At 41.4% G+C, this 23,114-nt stretch overlaps 1 protein-coding gene across 7 annotated transcripts in view; it reads right to left on the bottom strand.

Annotated features, from left to right (window-relative positions):
* Positions 1-6,678: 6,678 nt before the first annotated feature.
* Positions 6,679-23,114, bottom strand: part of RB1 (RB transcriptional corepressor 1) — a 75,057-nt gene continuing 58,621 nt past the window's right edge. For 4 of the 7 annotated variants that reach the window (XR_011557334.1, XR_011557332.1, XM_070732340.1 and 1 more), the window contains 9 exons: positions 22,285-22,403; positions 21,293-21,438; positions 19,954-20,058; positions 18,721-18,834; positions 18,464-18,630; positions 16,279-16,309; positions 13,309-13,448; positions 8,303-8,352; positions 6,679-7,593 (listed from right to left, as the gene is read on the bottom strand). Coding sequence is in view for 4 of the 7 variants with exons in the window: in XM_070732340.1 (XP_070588441.1) it covers positions 7,520-7,593; positions 8,303-8,352; positions 13,309-13,448; positions 16,279-16,309; positions 18,464-18,630; positions 18,721-18,834; positions 19,954-20,058; positions 21,293-21,438; positions 22,285-22,403 (946 nt within the window). In the remaining 3 variants the exon portion in view is untranslated. Of the gene's footprint in view, positions 7,594-8,302; positions 8,353-13,308; positions 13,449-14,054; positions 14,860-16,278; positions 16,310-18,463; positions 18,631-18,720; positions 18,835-19,953; positions 20,059-21,292; positions 21,439-22,284; positions 22,404-23,114 lie in introns of those variants that run through there. The other 3 variants (XM_070732341.1, XR_011557333.1, XM_070732343.1) reach the window with 3 other exon arrangements.

Raw genomic sequence — 23,114 nt, 5'->3', positions numbered from 1 at the left:
CATTATTATCTTTGCAAACCCCTGGAACTCATATCTTACTCTCAGACAATCCCTGGTTCTGTGACTGTGATCTTCAGAGAGTTTTTGCAAAACTGCACAGTGTTAGGAGACTGATCTTGGATGATTATTATAACTTGACATGCATGGAGCCCAATCTCTTGAGAAACATGCCTCTGTCAGCTGTAGATACAGAGCTTTGTACTGCTGAGACAGTGACTGTTCTTGTTATAACTTTTACTGTCTTTATAACTGTGGTAGCTGCCATTGTAATGGCTGAAAGGAACAGGAAAAAAAGGGCTGAGAAACGCTGGAATGAGGATAGTGATGTTTCTTATAATGCTCAAAACTGATTAAATATTTGGTAGTAGGAAACTCTGCTTGAATATGCTAATATGAACAATTTCCAGACCTACAATTCTGAAGGTGTGAAAAAGATACACATGTCTGTCTCCCTCTTATCCTGTTCATCAAGGGCAATGTACGGAGTCTATCAGCTGAGGCTGAAAACATGATTTCAACATGGACTTTAAATGTCTTTGGAGTTCTGACTAAAATCATCCACATTGCAATCTTCATTCAGTGAAGCTCACGTCTTCAGATCTAAGTACAACAACCACGCTGGCAGCTATGGGATGTTGCTAATGCTCTAATATAGAGCTACTAAAAATATGGAATAGACAGGTGCATTTCCTCAAGAGCCTAGATACATTATATGGTCAAATTAAACATGAAACAACAGAATCCATTTTTATAATAACATAAGAGACAGAAATGTAATGATTGCAGCATTGCCAGCTTTTGTCTGTTCCAAATAAAAAAATAAATGTTTTTTTCTTCACATTAGTTTCAGAAAAGAATATCTGAAGTACAGTATTCAAAAAGGTTGCCAATTTAAATAGTAACTTTTCAATCAGAGAACTTTTGGAGTAACTTTTCAATCAGAGAACTTTTGACATATATATAGATATGTACACATGAGCAATTCAGTATTCTGAAGTGATAAATTATATATATTGTGTTTTTCTGGCTGATGGTGAGGGGTGGATTGTAGGCAGGGGCAGGATAGATTTACTAAAGAAACAGATATTTCCCTTCGGTTTATTATCTTATGTATTACTATTTACTTTATTCATTTAATTGCATTTGTATGCTGCCCAACTCCCTAAGGACTCTGGATGGCTTAGAAAGATTACAACAAATAGAAAAATACAGAAAAGGGGAAACTAGGGAGGGTATTAACCTGGTTAATATTTGAATAGGAATCTGCTTGGCTACTAGATCTAGTTTGTAAAAATCTGAAAAACTCCTGTGTTCTAGGGGTTATCCTAGAGCAGTCCTGTCAAACTGGCAGCCTCTTTGACTCCAGAAAGGCAAAAAACTTCCTAATACATCACGATATGGCTCACCATGCCCTCGGAATTGAAACTCCTAGAGACATATGAGGGCCAGATGTGGTAGCTCTAAGCCAAAGATTTTCAAAATGAGGATCATGATTCCAGGGGATGGGACACATTTTTTTAAAAAAGTTTGCTTATTATGTTTGTCCAAAGTGATAGCACTATCAAAACCTGCTCCTGCTTTATTTAGGCAGTAGCAGCCTTGTACCAGCAACACAGGGAGTGAAGTTCAAAAGTGCCAAACAGCTCTGTCAAACTCAACTGGTAAGTTCTGATTATGGCTTATAAAAGTATCTGAATATCATTTTTTCCAAAAATTTAATTGCTATCTTAGAAAACCAAGAGACTGACAGTTCTAATCCTGTCTTACGTAGATATGAAAGTCAGCAGGGTGATCTTAGCCCAGTCACTCACTCCCAGCCTATCAAACCCCACAGGGTTGCTGTGAGGAAAATAGGAGCAGGAAGAATGTGTGTGCCACCTTGAGTAATTTATTTAAAAATTATGAAGGCGGAATAAAAATAAATGACCGGCAAAGCAGGGTAGGGATCCAATATTTTTTAAAAGGTTGGTTCCTAATTTTTTTACTACCTCTGGGTGTGGCTTAATGATGGGGGGGGGGTGTTGCTCGTTATTACCTCACTCGACCCGTAGGAGGAGAGAGATTTTTGCTTGTACAGTACAGTATTCTGGTCAAAAGCTACCATTTTATGCAAGGCAACTAAACAAGACCATCGCTGGGTGGCAGTGGGACCCATGAAAACTACCCTTGATATAGCACTGCCATTTAACGATAGTCAGGACACAGCACTTGCAGAGCAGAAACGCGGTTTAACTCCATAGCGCGATTTCACCCCAGGAGCAGAGACCGAAGCCACAACAGTTCTTGCTGTTCCGGGCTAGCAATGCGCAGCCTCCTTTCATCAAAACGCGAAAGCCCGCCCGCCGCTCCGGGCCTTGCGAATTGTCTTACACGGCAATTGGGAAGAAATTGCCGCTCTGTTTCTCTTGCCTGCCGGGTTGATTACTGCCCCCGCCGGAGCGGCCAGAATGCTGCAGGTACGTTTGGACCAAGCGGTGCCACTGCAGGAGACCGCAGGGAGGAGACTACGGGGCTGCCCCGTCCTTTCTCTTGCTCGAGTTCTCCGGGAATACACGCGAGTTCCTTTTAATAACGGAGCTCATTTAGCGCGCGCGCGCAAATTGGCCTGGATTCCCTCAGCGGGTTCCCCTCAGTGGCCATCCTTGTCCCCCACCCACCGCCAGAAACTTTTTAGAAATCTGAGTTGGCAATTATGACCACAGAAGTTGATCCACAGGCATAGATCCTTTTGTGAGCCACACGTGGATTATTTTGTTTAGTTTTCAACTTTTCCTTGAGAGGCTCGAAGGTTGTAAAACAGTTTCTTGAGAGGACTCGGCAGTGTGGCTGTCTTATTGTTTGCATGTGACACTGAACTTCGACACGGATTCTGTTGGGGTGAGAAAATTCGAAACGGACCAAATGTGAATGGTGGCATCATACAGCTCATGGTTTATCTTCTCGTGGTGATGGGTCACAAATACCACGTAGTCGTGTGGGCGCTTCTTTGAATTACGGAGCACCCTCCTTCAACAAGAGCCTGGAGACGTTGCTTTGCCCGCTGGTCTGGGGATCAAATGTGGGAATTGCACGCTGGAGGTGGCTCCTGGATTGAAGGCAGACTCCATCTCCCTCTCCCCTCTGTCCATGTTTTTAATTATAATATTGATAAATATCTTTAATAATGTTTGGAGCAGAGGGCTCCAAACAAATCAGTTTAAACAAAAGTCATTTTCCCCTATATTAGAAAATTGTTCCTTTAGATAGTTGCATGCCCTACTCATTGGTGCCCAATGTTTATGCAGAGCTGGAGTGTCTGTACCAGAGATCCCTCTCTTGACCAAAGTTTAATGCCAAACAAGTTGGAAGCCAGGTTTCTACATTTAATAACCTACTAATAACCTACTTTCCTACTTTCCAACAAACAATTCGGTTTCAGAAAAAAATTATCCCTGTAAGTCTACAATTCTTACATGCAAAAACATTTGGATCACCCAACTTGATCAGGGTAAATCAATTGACTCTATATCGACTTTTGCAAATCCTTTGACTTAGTTCACAACAAACTTCTTCTGAAACTTAAAACCTATGGCATATCTGGACTACTACATGATTAACAGCATTCCTATCTAGCAGGCAACAAGTGGTCAAAATTGGAAGTGCCTATCTAATCCTACTCTTGTCAACAGTGGTGTCCCTCAAGGCAGTGTTTTAGGACCAACACTCTTCGTACTTTACATAAAGGATTTTTGTGATCACATCACTAGCAATTGCATTCTCTTTGCTGATGATGTTAAACTATTTAATACCATCAACAACACTGCTACCCTTCACCACGTAGCTGAATGGTCAAAAACCTGGCAACTTCAAATCTACCACTAAATGCTCTGTCTTACACATCGGTAAAAAGAATCTTAATACTAAATATAAACTTGAAGGAATCGAGCTTATTGATGACCCCCACTCTGTCAAAGGCCTTGGAGTACTAATATCCAATGAACTAAGTCCCAGAGCCCACTGTAACAACATTGCCAAAAAGGCTTTAAGAGTTGTTAACCTAATCCTTCATAGCTTCATCTCTGGTAATATTGATCTGCTAACCAGAGTTTACAAAACATTTGTCAGACCAATCCTAGAATACAGCTCCCCTGTTGTGGAGCCCACATTGCATATCTGACATCAACACAACTGAGAGTCCACAAATATTTCACAAGAAGAGTCCTTCACTCCTCTTCCCATAACAAAATACCTTACTCTGCCAGACTTGAAATTCTTTGATTAGACAACTTACAACTCCGTCGTCTCCATTCCGATTTAACTTTTAACACCACCTTTCAACTGTGGCGAGGAGGACGTTTGCCCAGGTTCGCCTGGTGCACCAGTTGCAGCCCTATCTGGACAGGGAGTCATTGCTCACAGTCGCTCATGCCCTTATCACCTTGAGATTCTACTACTGCAACGCTCTCGACATGGGGCTACCTCTAAAAAGTATACGGAAACTTCAGATCATGCAAAATGTGGCCGCGAGAGCTATCGTGGGGCTTCCCAGATTTGCCGTCTTGGCAACACTCCGCGGCCTGCACTGGTTGCCAATCAGTTTCCGGTCACAATTCAAAGTGTTGGTAATGACCTATAAAGCCCTACATGGCATCGGGCCAGAATACCTTCGGGACCGTCTTCTGCCGCACGAATCCCAGCGACCGATAAGGTCCCACAGAGTCAGCCTTCCCCGGGTCCCATCGACTAAACAATGTCATCTGGTGGAACCCAGGGGAAGAGCCTTCTCTGTGGTGGCCCCGGCCCTCTGGAATCAACTCCTCCTGGAGATTAGAACTGCCCCCATCCTCCTTGCCTTTCGTAAGCTACTCAAAACCCACCTATGTCGCCAGGCATGGGGTAACAGTTACCGCTAGGCTATGGTAGATTTGTATATGGTATGACTGAGTTGTATGGTTTTAATAATGGGTTTTTAATGTGCTTTTTTAACATATTGGTTTTGTGATATTGTATTCTGTTGTGAGCCGCTCCAAGTCCTCGGAGAGGGGTGGCATACAAATCTAATAAATTTAATTTAATTAACTATAGTTCATAAAATCATATACCAAAATGTCCTTCCATTTAGTGACTACTTCACCGTCAACCGCAACAACACATGAGCATGTAATAGATTTAAATTAAATGTCAACCGCAAAAAATATGACTTCAGCAATAGAGTAATCAGTGCCTGGAATGCTCTACCTGACTCTTGTGTTTTCTATTGTAACAGCATGGTTAGGAATTCAGTCATCTCTGTTGGCTTTAAAGCTATTTGTGTATAGTTTGATGAGTACGAATTGAAAGCATTCATTGTAGACTTTTCTCTCTTCTGCCTCATCTTGGAAAAAAGCAATTGCCTTAGCAGCAAAAAATGCAGACATGGGCACTAAATTAAAATCCAACATGCTACTGTTACCTTCACTGAAGGTAAGCTGATACCTTATAATTAAAACTTAATTATAAAATAGTATACAGTATCTACTATTTACAGATGTCCATAAAGACTAGAATGGAAGGTATTGCTTGCAAAGTACAGGTTATTTCCCCATCTCTCAAATTGTATTCTAAACATAAATATTGTCTGGTTTTGTGGAAGGTATTGCTTGCAAAGTACAGGTTATTTCCCCATCCCTCAAATTGTATTCTAAACATAAATATTGTCTGGTTTTGTGGGACACTGGCTGTTCTGGTGTTATTCTTGAACCATAATATTTTGTTACATTTCAAATATTTAAAGCACGAAAAAAAATCATTTGGTCCTATAAAGGGACGTTCTCCATGAGTCTGAGAATAATACTTGGGCTAAAATAATCTTTTAAGAAAAAATTCAGAGGGATTCCTTAGTTTTGTCTTTATTTTTTTTATTCCAATGATTCAATTGCTTCATTTCTTTATAAAATTTGTCCACATATTTTAGATTATCAGAATTCTTTTCTTCAGACTAAGATTCTATGTCCAGAATAGACTGCACGCATCCCATTTCTCATTTGTAGTCTAATAGGAAGACTATTAGTGGTATAGGTGTTTCATTGTTGTAAGCTGCCGAGTCCTACAGGATTGGGCAGTATAGAAGTCAAATAAATTAAATAAATTAAATTAAATTAAACCTGCATCATTGTCCCTAATCAATTAAAGTTGTATATGAGATAAAGTAATAGTGGGTCACTATTTGGCCACAACCCAAATTTTCAATGAAATAACCTGATTTTTAAAAAAATCATATTAAGACTATAAGAATGAGGATGATTCCACACATTCATTAGTTTACACTAATGAATAGATTCACAAAACAATGGGCAACCTACAGTAGATGCTAAACTGAAATCTGAAATATCAAAGGTTTTGAATTTGACTTTAAATAGTATATTTAGTATGGTAACACATTTTAAACATTAAGGTGCTTATTTTCTTATATTTTCTTATAGTTCCTGGGAAAACATAGATTCATAAGATGTAGAGAATGTGGATTGTATTCCATCAGCCAATTTTTCAGGTTTAAGTTCACTGTATGAAATATTTCTGAAAGCTTAATTTCGTTCTATTTCATGTTTATTAAATTATAGCTAAGAAGCCAATAAACTAAATTATATCGGTGACTCAACTTCAGGATAAAAGATATTAAATATAATTTTCATTGTATATTATTAATGATTCTCATTCTTATTTTTAAAATTATTTTATTAATCTTTAATTTTTATTAGAATACAGAATATTTCTATGCTCAATTTGACAGAATACATTGCTATGGTAATTTAGGTTAGCCAACTATTAATAGTTTTATTTTCATAGTCTATCTTGACTTTGCAATCTGACTACTGATTATTACAAAATTAAAGAGTGACAGCTGAAGAATTACACTGCTCAGGAGACAGGTAAGAGCATAGGTATTTTGTTGCAGTCATTGTGGTTTGCTGAAATAAAATAATAAAATTCAACCAGGCTACCAAATTTTCTAATTTGTGTATGAGTTTTAAGATGGAAAAAAGATAAAAATGTTAGCAAAGTATATGATTTAATAGAGATATCTAATGTATTGGATCTAGACACCATACTTAAGTGCACAGTCCAGGCGAGTGGGAGGCATCCAGAACTAATGACTATAAATTGAATTGTACAAGTAGAACTCTGTCCTGCAGGCAGTTCTTTGATATAGTGTTGGGTATTCCTTGGAGGGGGACCTCAAATATATAAATAGTGCATCAAGTCTAACATTAAAATGACAATTCTTAATAAAATACTAGTGCATTTTGTATATTGAACCCAAATATCTAAAATAGTTCAATAAAAAACTGAAAAGGTAATATAATTCAACAACAATGCACTGGGAAATCAATTTTACTGAAAACTAACATGTATAAATTAACATTTAAATGGATAATACATATGCTATGTATCATAGCATGAAACACTGAAATTCAACTAAATTAAATTAACTATGCAATATATGCAAAACAACATAGTAGAAATCAAAGCTACAGTGCAGATCCTGGGTCTCAAGAGCAATTCACTTCTGTACAGTATCGGAAACGTCAGCACCATCATTCAGTTTCTGGTTTTGTATTCTAGTCCTTGTAGATGCTAGAGAAACAAAAACAATACTACCTTTTAAAATATGTTAGTACTGTATAAACTATGATAAATAAGACATTCTCTAAAATAAAACTGAAGACATGCAAGCAGCTAATCTCGCATCTATAAATTAAAAACAGAATCCTCATGAAATGTAGGTACCTAGATTTTCATTACATCTTGAGGATTTTGATATTACTCTTTCAGCAGATTACAATAATGTAAAATTAAAGACAAGACAAAATAACATTTGAAACTATTTCAAACATGAAATCTCATAGGTTTTACTGATTGACCTTTGATTTAAATGTAGCAGGGATTCATAAAATTGTTCATGCATGAACTGAAAAGTAGCTAAGATATGGACCAAAATGAGGTTCTTCTCTTTTGGATACAGACCAAAATGGCAATAATTTCAGGGTGGAAAAAACCAAGGTTGAGGGATTTCCTAGGGAAGAGGAAAAATAGATACTAGGAAGCTAAAGAACAGGCCAGATGACACTGAAGTTTGATTCAAATGCATTTTACATGAGGTATTTAAATAGTGTCTAGCTGAGCTTTTTGGATTATAGTATGTTGCTTTATGTGCTTGGGAACCACCACCTGCAAAGCCCAGTAAATACATGGCATTAGTGAGGAACTTGCCCATTGCTGTATAAGACCACCTAAATTGTCCCCAGTAGTAATTTATAATTACTCATGCTGTACAAAAACTTACTCATTTCTGCGAGCTTTTGTTGGAATTTTGACTCTCCAGAAAGATGTTCCCTGTAGATAAAGGGAAGATTTTATACAATTCTGATTTCAAAGTGTGTTGCACATAACTTGTTACTACAGACCAGGGGCAATCAATTAATTTTATCAATGGACTACATGAGAAAATAGAATTGTTGTGAAGGGCCCCCTGCCATCCTATCTAGTGATGGGCGAACCCAACGGTGTTCGGTTTCGGCTGGTTCGAACGAACTTCACGCAAAGTTCGGCCGACCCCGAATGGTCCGCGGCGCCTAAGCTCCGCCCCGGGAATACCATCGTTTTTTATTTTAATGGATTTTTTATTTTTATTTTTACAAAAATGGGCGCTGCAGCAGCGCCACAAGCAAAGGGTGGTCCTTTCACATAAAAATAAACATTTTAATTTTTACGTGAAAGGACCTCCCTTTGCTTGCAGCGCTGCTGCGGTGTCCTTTTTTGTAAAAATAAAAAAAAAATTTACATGAAAAGATCTCCCTTTGAAGGAGCTGGGGAATCCTGGAAGTGATCACCTTGGCGTCCTTAGCAACCTGCCGGTATACGTGACATCAAAGCTCCGCCCCCGGAATCTCTTTGTGGGATTCCGCAGCTCCTTTTGTGCCTCCCGACCGGCAGCTCCCCAGTGTTCGCCTTCCGCCACCAGCGCCCGGCTCTTCCTCCTCTTCTCAGCAGATGACAGCCGGGCGGTGGCTTTCACAGTGTTCGGCACGAACACCGAACCGAAGCACGGATTTTTTAAAAAAATTCTGGTTCACGTCCTGCATGGTGAACACCACAAAATTCGGTACGGACCTGAATTGTGCGGGTTCGGTTCGCCCAACACTAATCCTGTCCCTTCAGCACCACTACCACCATGGGGAGCAGGACTCTGGAAGGCTTCTTGTGTCGTTTCATGCACGAATGGCAGCACTACGCCAGCTGTGCCAGTAGGATGACGCTCATGGCAGTCCTGCAGTTCATGCATGGAATGGTACAACAAGCTTTGCAGAGTCGTGCTTCACGAGGGCCAGTCCCTCGGTCGATGCCAAGAACAAGAGGAGACAGCGGCAATGAGACATCCAGTCCCACGCTTGCCGCCTACTACATCTCCATATTTCAGGGTTCAAAAAACCTATGTCTTATTTTTGGAGAAACATGGTATTTATATACCATGGCATTTATATACATACAAAAGAAAACAAAGGTCGTACCAAAAGTCCATTGCTGCAATCCCAAAACAACTGAAGGACCACCCGAATACCATCATCACCAGTCAATTGCAAAAGGCAGCTTTACTCAAAACAGCATACGTCCTGCAATACCTCTAATACCATGAAACATCAACATCTGATCCCAGGCTGCTGGGAAGGATTCAATAGGTAAATAAAATGCCAAATCCAGTTGGAACATTTGGCCGACTGTGCAATGAACCATTTTATATGTGACCCAGGACAATTCCTTTTCACTCAATGCAGCTCAGGCAAGCCAAATGTTGGATATACCTGGTCTATAGCAATATTATGGTAATGGTATATATCACTTGTACCAATCTGATATCAATATGCAAATAGAATAAATGATGCAAATAAGAGGGAAATTTGTCCACTGCATCTAAGTGGACTAAACTGAGATTTTTCTTATAAATAAGTAACAAACATCGTATTCAATGTCTGTTTTCTACATCATGTCGATCTAAAGGTCTCAACCCAGTTAAAATCAATGTCACATTTCTTAGTACAGTGATGGTGAACTTTTTTCCTTGGGTGCCAAAAGAGCATGGGTGCGTGTTATTGCGCATGCGCAAGTGCCCACACTCATAATTCAATGCCTAGGGTGGGTGAAAACAGCTTCCCCTGCCCCCTGGAGGCCAGAAACAGCCTGTTTCCCAATTTCTGGCGGGCTTGAGTTTCACTCTCCCCAAACTCCTAAGGTTTCCTTGGAGCGGGGAGAAGATAAAAATGCCCTCCCACATCCCCCCCAGAGGCTCTCTATAAGCCAAAAATGCCTTCCTAGAGCCTTTGTGTGAGCCAAAAATCAGCTGGCTGGCACATACATGCACACTGGAGCTGAACTAAGGCAACGGCTTGTGTGCCAGCAGACATGGCCTGTGGCGCCCATGCCATAGGTTCACCATCACTGGCCTAGTACAAAGATGCATGGGACATAGCTACCTGTCCACATATGTATGTGTATGCCAAAGCACAAAACCTCAGGCAGGACCCCATTTACATATCCCAACCATTCTATTATACATAAATTAAATTGCAATACAATGAAATGTAGGTTCATGAATTAAAAACTAAATAAATTAAATAAATAATCAAAAACTAAATAAACTGAAGTTTATTATATTGAGTTCACATATAAATTTAATGAAAATTAAACTATTCTGATGACTTTGTAATCATCCCTGTAATCTCTTTTCACCATAATCTCATTAAAAATTACAACATTTCTGCCATAAATTTTATGGCAAATGTGGGTTTCCACATAATAAGCCAAAACTATGTAAATGAAGCTAGATACTGAGATACAGACTGCATTACAGTGATCCCCCGCTCGTTGCGAGGGTTCCGTTCCAGGAGCCCCCGCAACGAGCGGGTTTTCGCGAAGTAGCGATGCGGAAGTAAAAACACCGTCTGCGCATGTGCAGACGGTGTTTTTACTCCCACAGCGCTAGCGAGGAGCCGAAGATTGAGGACTCAGCTCGGAAGCTGCACGGGTGTTTTAAAAGGTCTCCGCCGGCATGGGGGGCTTCTTAGCACCCCCCCAAACCCGAGTTGGGGGTTCGGGAGGTGGTAGGAAGCCCCCCATGCCGGCCTTTTAAAACACCCGTGCAGCTTCCGAGCTGAGTCCTCAAGCCAAGCGCAGAAGTTAGCCTTGAATCCCTTTGAATCCCGCCGCTTCTGCTGGATACGGGCGATGGGGGGGCGAGCTGCCACAGCCCCTGGCTTCCGCGTTGCTCGTCCCACCCACCGCCCGTATCCAGCAGAAGCTGCTGGATTCAAAGTGCTGCTGGGAGCCGCAGGCGAAAGGAGCTCGGGCATCGGAGCGCGGCGCCAGGCATTGTTCTCCGGACCCCGCCCGCTCAGCCCCGCGGCGGCCCTTTCCCTCTCCAGGCTGCGGGCGGGGTCCGGAGAACAATGCCCGAGCTCCTTTCGCCTGCGGCTCCCAGCCCACCGCCTGTCTCCTGCTGCCCGGTTTAGCCAGGACACGAGCGGCGAAATGACTTGGAGGAATGTGAAGATGAAACCGGCCGGTTTCAGCTTCACATTCCTCCAAGTCATTTCGCCGCTCGTGTCCTGGCTAAACCGGGCAGCAGGAGACAGGCTTTGAGTTTTGGCTGCGGGGGGAGAAGTAGGACTTTCCTAACTCCCTCGCCCCGCAGCCAAAACTCAAAGCCTGTCTCCAACGCGCGCTACGATCTTCCGGGCGAGCCAGGCTCAGCGGATCAAGGCAGCCGCTTGGGCCGAGAGGAGCCGGCCTTGATCCGCTGAGCCTGGCTGGCCCGGAAGATCGTAGCGCGCGTTGGCGGATCAAGGCCGGCTCCTCTCGGCCCAAGCGGCTGCCTTCCGTCACTGAGCCTGGGGTCCCGCGCCCCGGATCGGGCGGCTGCTGCTTTGCAAAGAGGCGCTTTTTTCCCTCCCAGCCCCGCGTGCAGATCCCGCGCGGCTTTTGTGTGTGTGTGTTTGTGATCTTTCCACGCGCTTTTGCGAGTTGTGCAAATTGGCGCTTTCGCTTCTTCCCCGCGCTCGGCTTCCTCCTTTTTTATTCCTTTGTTTGCCGGCGGCTCCAGGGCGCCCGCCGGGCCCGGCTTGCTTTGACCTCTCCCGGGCGGCCTCGGCATCCTTGGCGGCGAGCGGGGATCTTCCCCCCGCGAACGCAGGCAGGTGGTTGCGCGTGGCGCCCCGGGCTTTTTTAGGGGGGGTGTTTTTTATCCCCGTCTGCACCGGCTTTGCCAGGCTGCGATCGGGCGCTTGGAAGGGGAAGAGAAGCGTTGACAGACGCGGCGAACTTCCAGGGCTGGGGGTTTTTTATTTGCGCCCCGAGGGAGGAAGAGCCCCCGAAGTGACCCGCAGGAGCCGGGCGAAGCGGGCAGGCGGCGATCGCAAGACGCCGGCTTGGCTGCCGGGCTTTTCCGCCGGCACCTGAAGTGGAGCCCCCTTGGCCAAGCGCTCTGGGCGGCCGTCGCATCGGGCAGCCCGGGAGACCCCCGTCCGGCGCGCTACGATCTGGTCCCGCCCGATCCTCCTCCCTGAGGCAGCTCGCCCTCCCATGGCCGCTTCCTCCACCCTCTATTGCAAGCCCTCGCCACCGCAGCCAACGCGCGCTGCGATCTTCAAGCTGCCTTCCGTGACTGAGCCTGGCTGGCCCGGAAGATCGTAGCGCGCGTTGGCTGCAGCGGCGAGCGAAGCCAAGCCGGCAGCAATGTCGCCGCCGGTGCAGCCAACGCGCGCTACGATCTTCCGGGCCAACCAGGCTCAGTCACGGAAGGCAGCTGCTTGGCCCGGGATGCTGGGCCGAAAGGAGCCGGGCTTGAAGATCGCAGCGCGCGTTGGCTGCGGTGGCGAGGGCTTGCAATAGAGGGTGGAGGAAGCGGCCATGGGAGGGCGAGCTGCCTCAGGGAGGAGGATCGGGCGGGACCAGGTGGGGGCTGGAATTTCTCCGCCAGGGCGAAGGGCGGGCGAGCGGGTGCTGGGGAGGGCTTCTCGCCCTCCCGACAGCAAGAGGGGGGAGCGAACGGCGTGGGCAGGCGAAGGGCGGGCGAGCGGCAGCGAGGAGTTTGCGTGGGCGGTGGGGAAACTCCTCGCTGACGCCAGCAAGAGGGGGAAGACCCAGGGAAGCCACTGCTATCTACGCATGCGTGCAGGGCACGCATGCGTAGATGGTATTTTTGACTTCCGGGTTGAAAAATAGCGAAGTACCCTGTTCGCAATGGTTGGGGATGCAATAAACGGGGGATCACTGTATTTTATTCAGAAATAAGCTCACCTTCCATCAGCTTCATCCTGACCTTCATCAAAACGCAATCTCTTCAAAGGCTTAGGAGTGGTACTTAGTTCAGCGCTCCGTTTGAGATGACGATCACTGTTACATACCATCTTGTTTATCTTTTGAAACTTTTCAGAACTCTAGAATACCAAGAAGATAATTTAAAAGATAATTTATTTTTCACATATGGTCAGATTTCTTTAAGAAAAAATATGAACAGGGCTCTTAAACTAACAGCATATTCCAAGCCCCTGCGCCTGCTCTTGTTCAGAATGCTGACCAACCGAGAGTAAAAGCTTTATAATTTTTTTTAGTGTCCCTGATAGAAAGAAGGAATTAATTTTGATTAATCAATGAAACATCTTGTCTCCAGAAGTTGTGGGTGCTGTAATACTCAAGGTTTTTACGAAGAGGTTGGGCAACCGTTTGTCTAAATGGTAGAGGATTTTCTGCTTGAGCAGGGGGTTGGACTAGAAGATCTCCAACATCCCTTCCACTTCTGTTATTCTGATACTCTGTTAAGGAAGGAGAAGCCACCTCTCTCCTGGCCCAAACAGATCTTGCTCTGCTTTCTTGTGCAGCACTAGAAAGCTGAAGCTTAGCAATGTTTCCCCCCCAAGGACGGCTATTCCTAGCTTCTCTTACAAATGGGTTGGGAGCCACTAGGCTTAAAGAAATGGCATCCCCCCCCCCCCTTTGTTTCCAGGGCATCTCTGAGCCTAGGGAAGATTCTGATGGAAACTCACCATCGGATACAGAAATAGAGCCAGGGCCATCTGGCATTTCCCAGCCAGAGAAGCAGCTGCCTTTGGAGTCAGAGATAAGTGAGGAGGAGGAACAGCTGGGGCCTGTTCCAGATGCATATGCGGTAAAGCAGATTGGAGAGGTGTGATGACCCAGGGCACGGCACAGAAATAACACAAAAAGCTGGCAGTTCAAACTACCTTTTTATTGTTCCAGATCTCCCCAAACACTCCCATGTTTCTGGCAAGTCCCAGAACAGAGTAATAACAAACCTCCACATAAATCTCAAGCAGCCTCTGTCTGCAGTTACTCAAGCCCATCACTGTCTGCACAGCAATAAATCCCAAATGCATTTGGCAAAACAAGAGCAAAGCAAAGAGTTCAGGAAGCAAAAGATCCAGATTACTCCAGAACACTAATAAGAATACAAGGACTCCTGGCAAGTTCAAACATTGGTACACTTCAGGAACTCAATGTTTGTTCCTGACAAATTCCCCTCCCCAGGGCGTCTCCTAAAGTCTCATTCCTCAGATGGGCCTGATGAAGCTGGGCGGGGCAGTCTCCTCCTGAGTGGCCTGCTCCATCTGCACTGATCATGCCTTCTCTGCACTCTGCGAGCACTTGCATCAGGAGGGGGTGGTCCTTGCTCCTCGTCTGAGCTCTGTCTCTCCTGTTCATCCTGCCTCTCTTCCTTCCTGCCTCAGGGCCTTACTAATTCTGAATAGCCTTGCCTGGACTGACTGCCCTTCCCCACTTTCCTCCAAGGCCAACAGAGCTTCCCTTTCACTCCTTGTCAGTTCTTGTTCTAGCTCATCTTCCGCTGCAGATTCAGACTCTGACAAGAAGTGAACAACGGAGGCCAATGAGCCCGCTCAGGAAGCAAAACAAATGTTGACGCTGAATCTGATTGAGCAATAAAAAGGAGGAAAAGGAGTGGTTGGGTTTGGTTGTTGCAAACAACTTTGCATTTCTGGAAAGTTTGTTCCTTGTGTGATCCATGTGACAAATACTTCCTTGTTTGTTTATTTCCCTGTTTGAACTGACTTCACTTGCAGCCTCCACGCTGGGAGCTCACATTTATCATAACGAGCTGATAAGGACTATTGTTTCAATTAATGTCTTGCCTGGACTTTCTGTTGGTGAATACAGTTAATTCCCAATGTATAAATAAAGAGATGGGGGATTGTGAAGAATCCTGCTGGGTCAGAACAGGAGTATAATTTGATTGATCTCTAAACATCCCAAAAATGATGAAGTAATTAAAAGAAATTAGGACTGAGATTATAAAACTGTACAAATTAATGATGTATCCTATTTTGAACAGATAATTCAGTCAAGAGATTTGAGGAATGATGTAGATACATTTTTATTTCAGCAAAAGACTTGACAAATCGTTCCATTCCATTCTGATTACACTTGTTCAAAGTTCGCAAATTAAATGGAAACCTAAAATCTTGATAATCTGAATCATAATTTGAAGAGTTTTATCAAAGGAGGTTGTTACGCAACATCTGGAATCGATAGCACTCCCATAAATACAACTCAAAAATGGATCCGATATGTAGATGACACCTTCATGTTTGGAGAGGCAATGGCTTATAACCAGATTACTTATGGAGCCGTCTTCTGCCTCATACATCCTAGCTACTGATCCGATCCCACAGAGTCAGCCTCCTCTGGGTCCCATCAGCCAAACAATGTTGGTTGGCGGGGCCATGGGGGAAAGCCTTCTCTGTGGTGGCTAAGGCACTCGGGAACAAGCTTCCCCCATAGATTCGTACCACCCCCACACTCTGGCCTTCCGAAAGGCCTTAAAAACGTAGCTTTGCTGGCAGGCCTGGGAGGGTCATTGAATACCAACATGTTGTTCTGGCTTTGTATTCATTTTATTGTTGTTCGCTGCCCTGAGTCCACAAAGAAAAGGGTGGCATATAAATATGATAAAATAAAGAAAATAAATCAGATGGAGAACTACCTGCACTCATAGACATGAGAGCTGTTTGTTGGAACATTTACTTAGAGCAATAAAGGACTCTAGAGGCCTGCTTTGCCTTGACCAACTGGGTTATAACACCTTGTTTTTTCTTCCAGTGTCAACTATGACTTTCAACTAATTTTAATCAAAAAATATCAGGAGAAACATAAAACCTCAGCTGTATGGAGAGCAAACCCCAATAACAATATACAGTATATAATTTAAATAATTACTGAAAACAGGAAACTTACCCCAAAGGATTCACCAATTGAAACCAATATTCTGTAGGACAAGATTTTTAAAAAGTATTTAATCTTTTTTTCTAGAAATGACATATGGGACTACACACTACATAGACATAAAAGCTATATTAACATAAAGCAATTTAAATAATATTGTCCAGTTGTTTTACTGCCTGTTTTCCTGAAAATAAAATGGGTCTTATTTTCTTTGGGGCCCCAAAATAAGCATAAGGGTTATTTTCAGAATGGTGTTATTTTTCTCCCCCCCCCCTCCATGTATGGGAGGCCCACTTTTTCTGCTTGCTCATAGCAAGGCAGGAGGCCACATGTTGCACCTATGAGGGGGATGGAGGTCCCCCACATGGTCACACTGGCTTACTTCAAGGCTCCCGCAGCCAGACCATCCACACTCTGACATCTTGGGTGTGGAAATGGCACACCGCTCAGTCTCCTGCTCCATTGCAGCCATGGGAAAGCAGAAAAAGTGGGCCGGCAGCCACATGGGCTCCCGTACATTGTTGTTGGTGCTGCCGCCACAAGGCAGGTATTGGGACGTAGATGGTCTGACTGCGGAAGCCCTGAGTTGAGCCAATGCAGAATGTGTGGAGCAGCTCCAGCTGCCCGCCTCGCAGCCAAGGCACCACAAGCAACCAGACAGAATGGGCAGCTGGCTAGCACATGCTCTTAAGCCGGGCTTATTTCGGGGATAGGGCTTATATTAGGCACAAGCATAAAAACATGCTAGGACTTATTTTGGGGACAGGGCTTATTTTGGGGGGAAATGGTATATGGATAATATTAATATCTATCTTATAAATTCCCAATGCCACAACAGGACCCACTTTCTGAAGACAGAAAAGGCAAAAAGAAATATTCTAAAAAGCAGTTGCACTCATTAAATTTTGATTATGCCAAAATCAAAAGGCCTATCCAAAAATTATTCAAGCATGCAGATAAAGTCATCTGTATTATATGTTTGTCTCAATTTTTGGCAATTCATAAAGATAATTTTTGAGAGTTTTATTGATCCAAATTTTTTTAGAGTGAATCATGATTTTCAGTTTGAGATGGAATAGATGCCTTCTCTTGACAATAAATCTAAAATGGTTATTCTAAATACTCAAATCATATTCTTGAGGCATAACCTTTTAACATAGTTGTACCTGAAATGTTTTTTCTTCTCAATAATAATCAGAAAAATATATGGACGTTCTGTGAAACAGTTTTCTTATTCTCGCTTTGCCACACATGTAGTTTTTAGGAAAATATTCAAGCCTCCACCAAATTTTGCTAGAAGGATACTTTGGGAATGTAATGGTCCATAAATTTAAAATAATCTTCTCTGGTCAGTCAGTGAACGTATCTGCCAGAATGTCCTAAAACCTGCTCAGAATCAACCATCTTAAACTGGCTGGGAAGTGCTTGCTCATTTTATACAACTTTTGCGGAGAGGGGAAGGGCAGATTCCCTTTCAAACAACAGCTCCATCTGGTGCCCTAAAGTTTCTCTAGTTCTTATACTGTCATATTAGCATTAGGACAATGCAGCTCTGTTTTTAATTTCTTTGGGTCAGACTGTTTTTCAGCCCAGTGTTAATGTGTTTTTGTGAGCACCATTTTCAACTGCTCTCAGGTTTTTATTTTTTAGCATCTTATATATATATTATGAGTAAAAAACAGCAGCAAAACAAAGGGTTAGTTGATGGAAATTGAATCCCCACCCGACCAAGAAAATGTTGATGCTGTCTACATAGATGTCAGAGCATCAAAATAGCCATTACTAGCAAGTAGCAGTGATGGCAGTAAGCAAGCCTAGGGGAGAACAGAAAGAAAGGAGGATAGAACTGATCATTCCTCCCAATTAGCTATTTGAATCTCTGGTCCCTTGGCCTCATTAGAATTCCCCCATAGAGAGCTCAAGATGAAAGTCCACATAAGGCTCTATTCGCCTACTAACAAATACATTAAAGTCTAGGAAACTATCTATCTATCTATCTATATAATCTGTGGGAGCATGGTTTCTTTTTTATGGTGAAGGTGTGCAGATTATACAAACAACTTTTTATGTCTAATCAAATAGATATTTCCCATAATGGAAGAACAGGATAATGTGATCACTTCTATTAAAATTGAAAAATATTGATCCAGCTTAGATTGGTGTTTGATTTAGTTGTTTAAAGGAATAATTTACTAACCTTGTTCTGGGTGTCATTTTTGTCGGTGATAATAGCCCTTCAGAAAATTTGCTGGGATTCTTCAAAGGTGAGACATAGATGTTATTTCCAGCAGAAACACGTAAAGGAGAATTAGAAAACTTATAAGGGCTCTGTAGAATGTGAGGAATGGGTGTTAATGTTGGAGGCTGGAAGATGAAATTTTAAATTAGCGCTATGAGGATTTGTCAACTTTTATTGAGCAATATTCATTAGAAGATAGATGTATAATTACTTACCCTATTTGAAGCATATTGCAAAATATTAGTTTTCAGTCTTTGCATAAATACCATGTTGTAGAAGACTATAATGGAATCATACTGTCCTTCTCTGATCAAAACACACTTGAATGTCTAGATGAAATTGATTAGAAATTTAAGCATCAGTATTCTATAACAACATCTTTCAGTATCTATACAGTGGTACCTCTACTTACAAACTTAATTAGTTCCGTGACCAGATTCTTAAATAGAAAAGTTTGTAAGACGTTTGTAAGAAAAAGCAATTTTTCCCATAGGAATCAACGTAAAAGCAAATAATGTGTGTGATTGGGGAAACCACAGGGAGGGTGGAGGCCCTGTTTCCTCCCAGGAGATTCCTAGAGAGGCCCCACAGAGGCTTCTCCCCCACATTTTCCGGTTACTTAATTCGTACAGGATTTCCCTTCTTTGGAAAATTCTTATGCTCATACTCCTTCCCCCAACATTGTTAGCTTCCTTAATCTGAGGATGACTTATTTGAAAAATGTTTGGTCCTGAATGAATTAAAAAAATAATGGATAATTTACTGTTCATTTCACCTTTTTTGAATCATCCTTTTCAAATGCTTTAGACAGGTGGTATACTGAATAAAATGTGGGGGGAGTATTTTTAACTGGCATCTCATGCTTGGATATAGTGATATACTAATTAATGTTGACATTATGCTTAGCTTTGACCACATATTGGAATCTTGAGAACACGTGGCATTTTTTCAAAATGGCTAATCTGGAAAATATTTCTGATTGCTAACAGAAAGACAAGTTGATAAAATCGTTTCCTACCACAACTACTAGAAGATGTCAGACCTTCATATATTAGTGATGTCTAGAAGCTTCTGGCTGCTTACTATTATTGCAACGGTACTCAAGACAAAATAAGAATTAGTTGAGATTCGTTCTTGACTGGGAGAACCAACCAGAACATGGTTAGTCAATGAATCTTGTCTGGTGACTCAATCAGCCAATCAAAGTGAAGTATTGACTGAGCATGTCCAAAAACTGAGGAAGAAGAAGGGCTTGGTTTAGCCAGTTCTCCATTGTATTTTGTTGTGAAAACATCTCATGCCGTGAGCATGTGGTATTGTGAAATCTTTTGTTATGGTTATAAAAGGTCATCAGCAAAATGCAGTCATTTGTGAAACTTCTGAATTATTTAAGCACAACGCAACAGAGTTTTTATACAAATACTGTAATGCTACAAATTGTCCCATACCTCTTGATTTGCATTGTTGAGTTCCTTGTATGCTGTCACAATAGTTTTAAATCTGAGATCAATATTCTTCACTTTACATATGCCATACATGGAACACATCATAATCTGTTTAAATGCAGAAAGTAGCCATTATAACTCGCCATTAAAGAAACTCGTCAGCCCCAGTTTTTCAGGAATGGAAAAAGCTTTGAGACTTTAACTAAATTGAGCACTAATTCAATTTTAATTTTAAAAATATGTAAAGTTTATTTAAACAATTGAAACAAGAAACATAAGATAATAACATTATAAGAATAATGCTACAAGGTGTCCTGCAAACCTGGAAAACAGGGAAATCAGAGAATTATCAGGGAAATTGGTGGTTCAGGAAATATGGAAATTATCAGAGAATTTGTGAAAAAAGGGAATAAATTCAAATTGTATTAAAATGTTTAAAAGTCAGAGAAAAATCATGTTAAAAACAAACAAACAAACAACAGATCACACTGCCTGGCAGCGTGGAGATACCTGGCAGAGTCAAGCAAAAATGAGCATAATTGTGGCAACAACATGCTTCCTCAGCTACCGATATTTCTCCACGGCTTAGCCGTTTGGTATGACATCATCTACAACCGCATCTTAACTAGATCACAAGTTACAGTGAAATGTCAGGGAATTTCAAAATACTTTCCCCATGGACACCATGTATGTAATATGAATACCATTTTATCAAAAAAATAAAATTCTTGTACTCCACAATAATTGGGGCACCAGCCTGAGAAAGGTTCCTGTAGATATTTAATATGAGAAATAGATATGGAACACCAATTATATGCCAAACGTGGGAATGATATTGAATTCTTTACTCCCTAAATTTACCACTTTAAATAGGTATACTAGCTTTCAATGATAAATAATCCTGAAGGAATATAATGGACTCATACTGCCTCTAATCTTGTCTTACCATTTGTGTGTTTACTGCTTGTTTCTCGCATATTTTGGCCAGGTCATGCGGGGGAATTCATTGAAGAAAGCAATTATGTTTGGAAGAGTTAGCAATAAAAGGAAGCTTGACTCTCAAAGAATACAGTGGCTAGACACCATCAAGGCTGTCAGCAGCCAGAGCACAGAAAAGCTCAAAATAGTCCAAGATTGAAAGATGTGGAGATACCTGGTTCAAAGAACTGCCAAGAGTTGGACATGACTGAATGGATAACATTATGATTTGTTTTTGCTTGCCTGTCAGTTTCTGATAGGCCCAAGGCAATGTAATGTAACATGTCATTTGTTTAAGCACAGAAAAATCTAATTTTTTAAAAAAGTGAAATAGTAAATAAGCCCATCCAGTCAAATATATTACCTGGTCTAAGTGCCTGTCTTTCATCAGTTCATATTCATTTTGCAGTGTGTGATGAAAAAGGGTCCATATCAACTGTTCCAGTTCAGGATGGTCAGGCAGAAGACGCAAACATAAGTTGTTTAATCGTCTATAAGCCAAGCAATACACTGGAGGAGAGATATGTTTATAAATTACAAACAAGGTCAAATCAATATTTATATTTACAGAAACACAGGGAGATAATGTAATATAATGTACAGAATATATTTAAGAATTTACTCCAGGAATGTAACAAGGTGTGTTATTTTAATCATAGCAAAAATTAGATTAGCCTGAACAAAGTCAGCATATTTATTGAGAGACACTCAATTTTGAGAACGGTATAGAAGCTCTTCTTTTCTAATAACTCTGTTGTGATTTCAGCAGAAGTGTTTTTAGTAATCTGAAATTATTGCCTGAATTTGTAGAAATGCATTAAGAATTAGTAATATATCATAATGAAATAATGTTCTAATTTGGTAAACACTATATTTAAAAAAAATGTGTATTTTATATGTCATGGGCAAGTAATTACAGAAGGTATCAGAACTACGGTACATTAAAATATTTAAGATATTTTACATAATAATTTACATAATGCTGCAATTAAAATATACTTTATTTTACTTTGCAAAAAAGTTAGTGGTAAAAGGAGGCAACAGATTAACTTAGAATCAAAAGATGCCTTAAATATCTGTTTTGTCTCTAGTCCTTCCCTCCAGCCAGAAGTGGTTTCTGCCAGGCAAAAAAAGATTTGTGCAGAAGACTTCTCTGTGTAATAAGCTCATCTACTGCCTCACCTGTTACCTTCATGATTTACTTAGATCAGGGATGTCTAACACTGGCAACTTTAAGACTGGTGGACCTCCACTCCTAGAATTCTGAGAGTTGAGGTTCATTACTCTTAAAATTGGCTAGACAATCTAGATTCAACAAGAAATAATGTTGAAAAACAGCTTTTGAAATCCACCTACCTTTTTTATAGAAATATGACAAAGAAATAGATTTATGAGGTTTCTGAGACTGCGACTCCGGAGAATATACAAAAGTGGAAGAAACCTTTTTCTTAGGAGACTTTGTGGGAGAGAGATACCTTAAAAAAAGGATACACACAGAATAAAAAGGGAAATTAGGGTAATAATATTCTAGACCAGCTCCTTCTCTATTAATAGTTTTTCAATCCAGCTATCAATGATAGTTACTAATAAGACACAGCCCACAAACCATCATATTGAATCTATTTCCTACTACACCTTGTCTGTTTACTGTATTAAGCTGCTTACATTTTAATTCAAGTATTTTAAACTTCCATTTGCTGTAAACTTCCTTAGATGCCACTGTGTCTCAAAGACAGTAATATATCAAATAAAATAGCAGAAAGTATATCAAACAGATAATGGCCTGGGGTGGTTGATGATTGAGACATCCGGCCATGAATGATGAATGACTGAGAGTTTTATTAACCCTGCTGTTCTATTCGAAAAAAATTCCTAGTGATATGTTCGGGTCACATACGACCCGGACCGAAAACTCTTCATTTGAAGTGCTTATGTTTGGTCAATTTGAAAACTTTTTTCACTTGGAAAGTAGTCTGAACATTTCTGCACACAATGATATGAAAATTGAAATGAAAAAAGTAAATCTTATTGGTTTATTTTGCGGATATAATGCATGCCCCCCCCCCGTTTTTGTGAATTTTTTTTCAATTTATGGATAGTTTTGCTTGCAAAATCCATTCTATTTTACTAAAGTTGGTGTGGGATTGGTAGCTTGAACATTTCTGAATGTAATGATATGAAAATTG

The sequence above is a fragment of the Erythrolamprus reginae genome, chromosome 1 (genome assembly GCF_031021105.1).
Source record: "Erythrolamprus reginae isolate rEryReg1 chromosome 1, rEryReg1.hap1, whole genome shotgun sequence".
Classification (NCBI taxonomy): Eukaryota; Metazoa; Chordata; class Lepidosauria; order Squamata; family Dipsadidae; genus Erythrolamprus; species Erythrolamprus reginae.
This window is presented reverse-complemented; position numbering and strand designations above follow the sequence as displayed.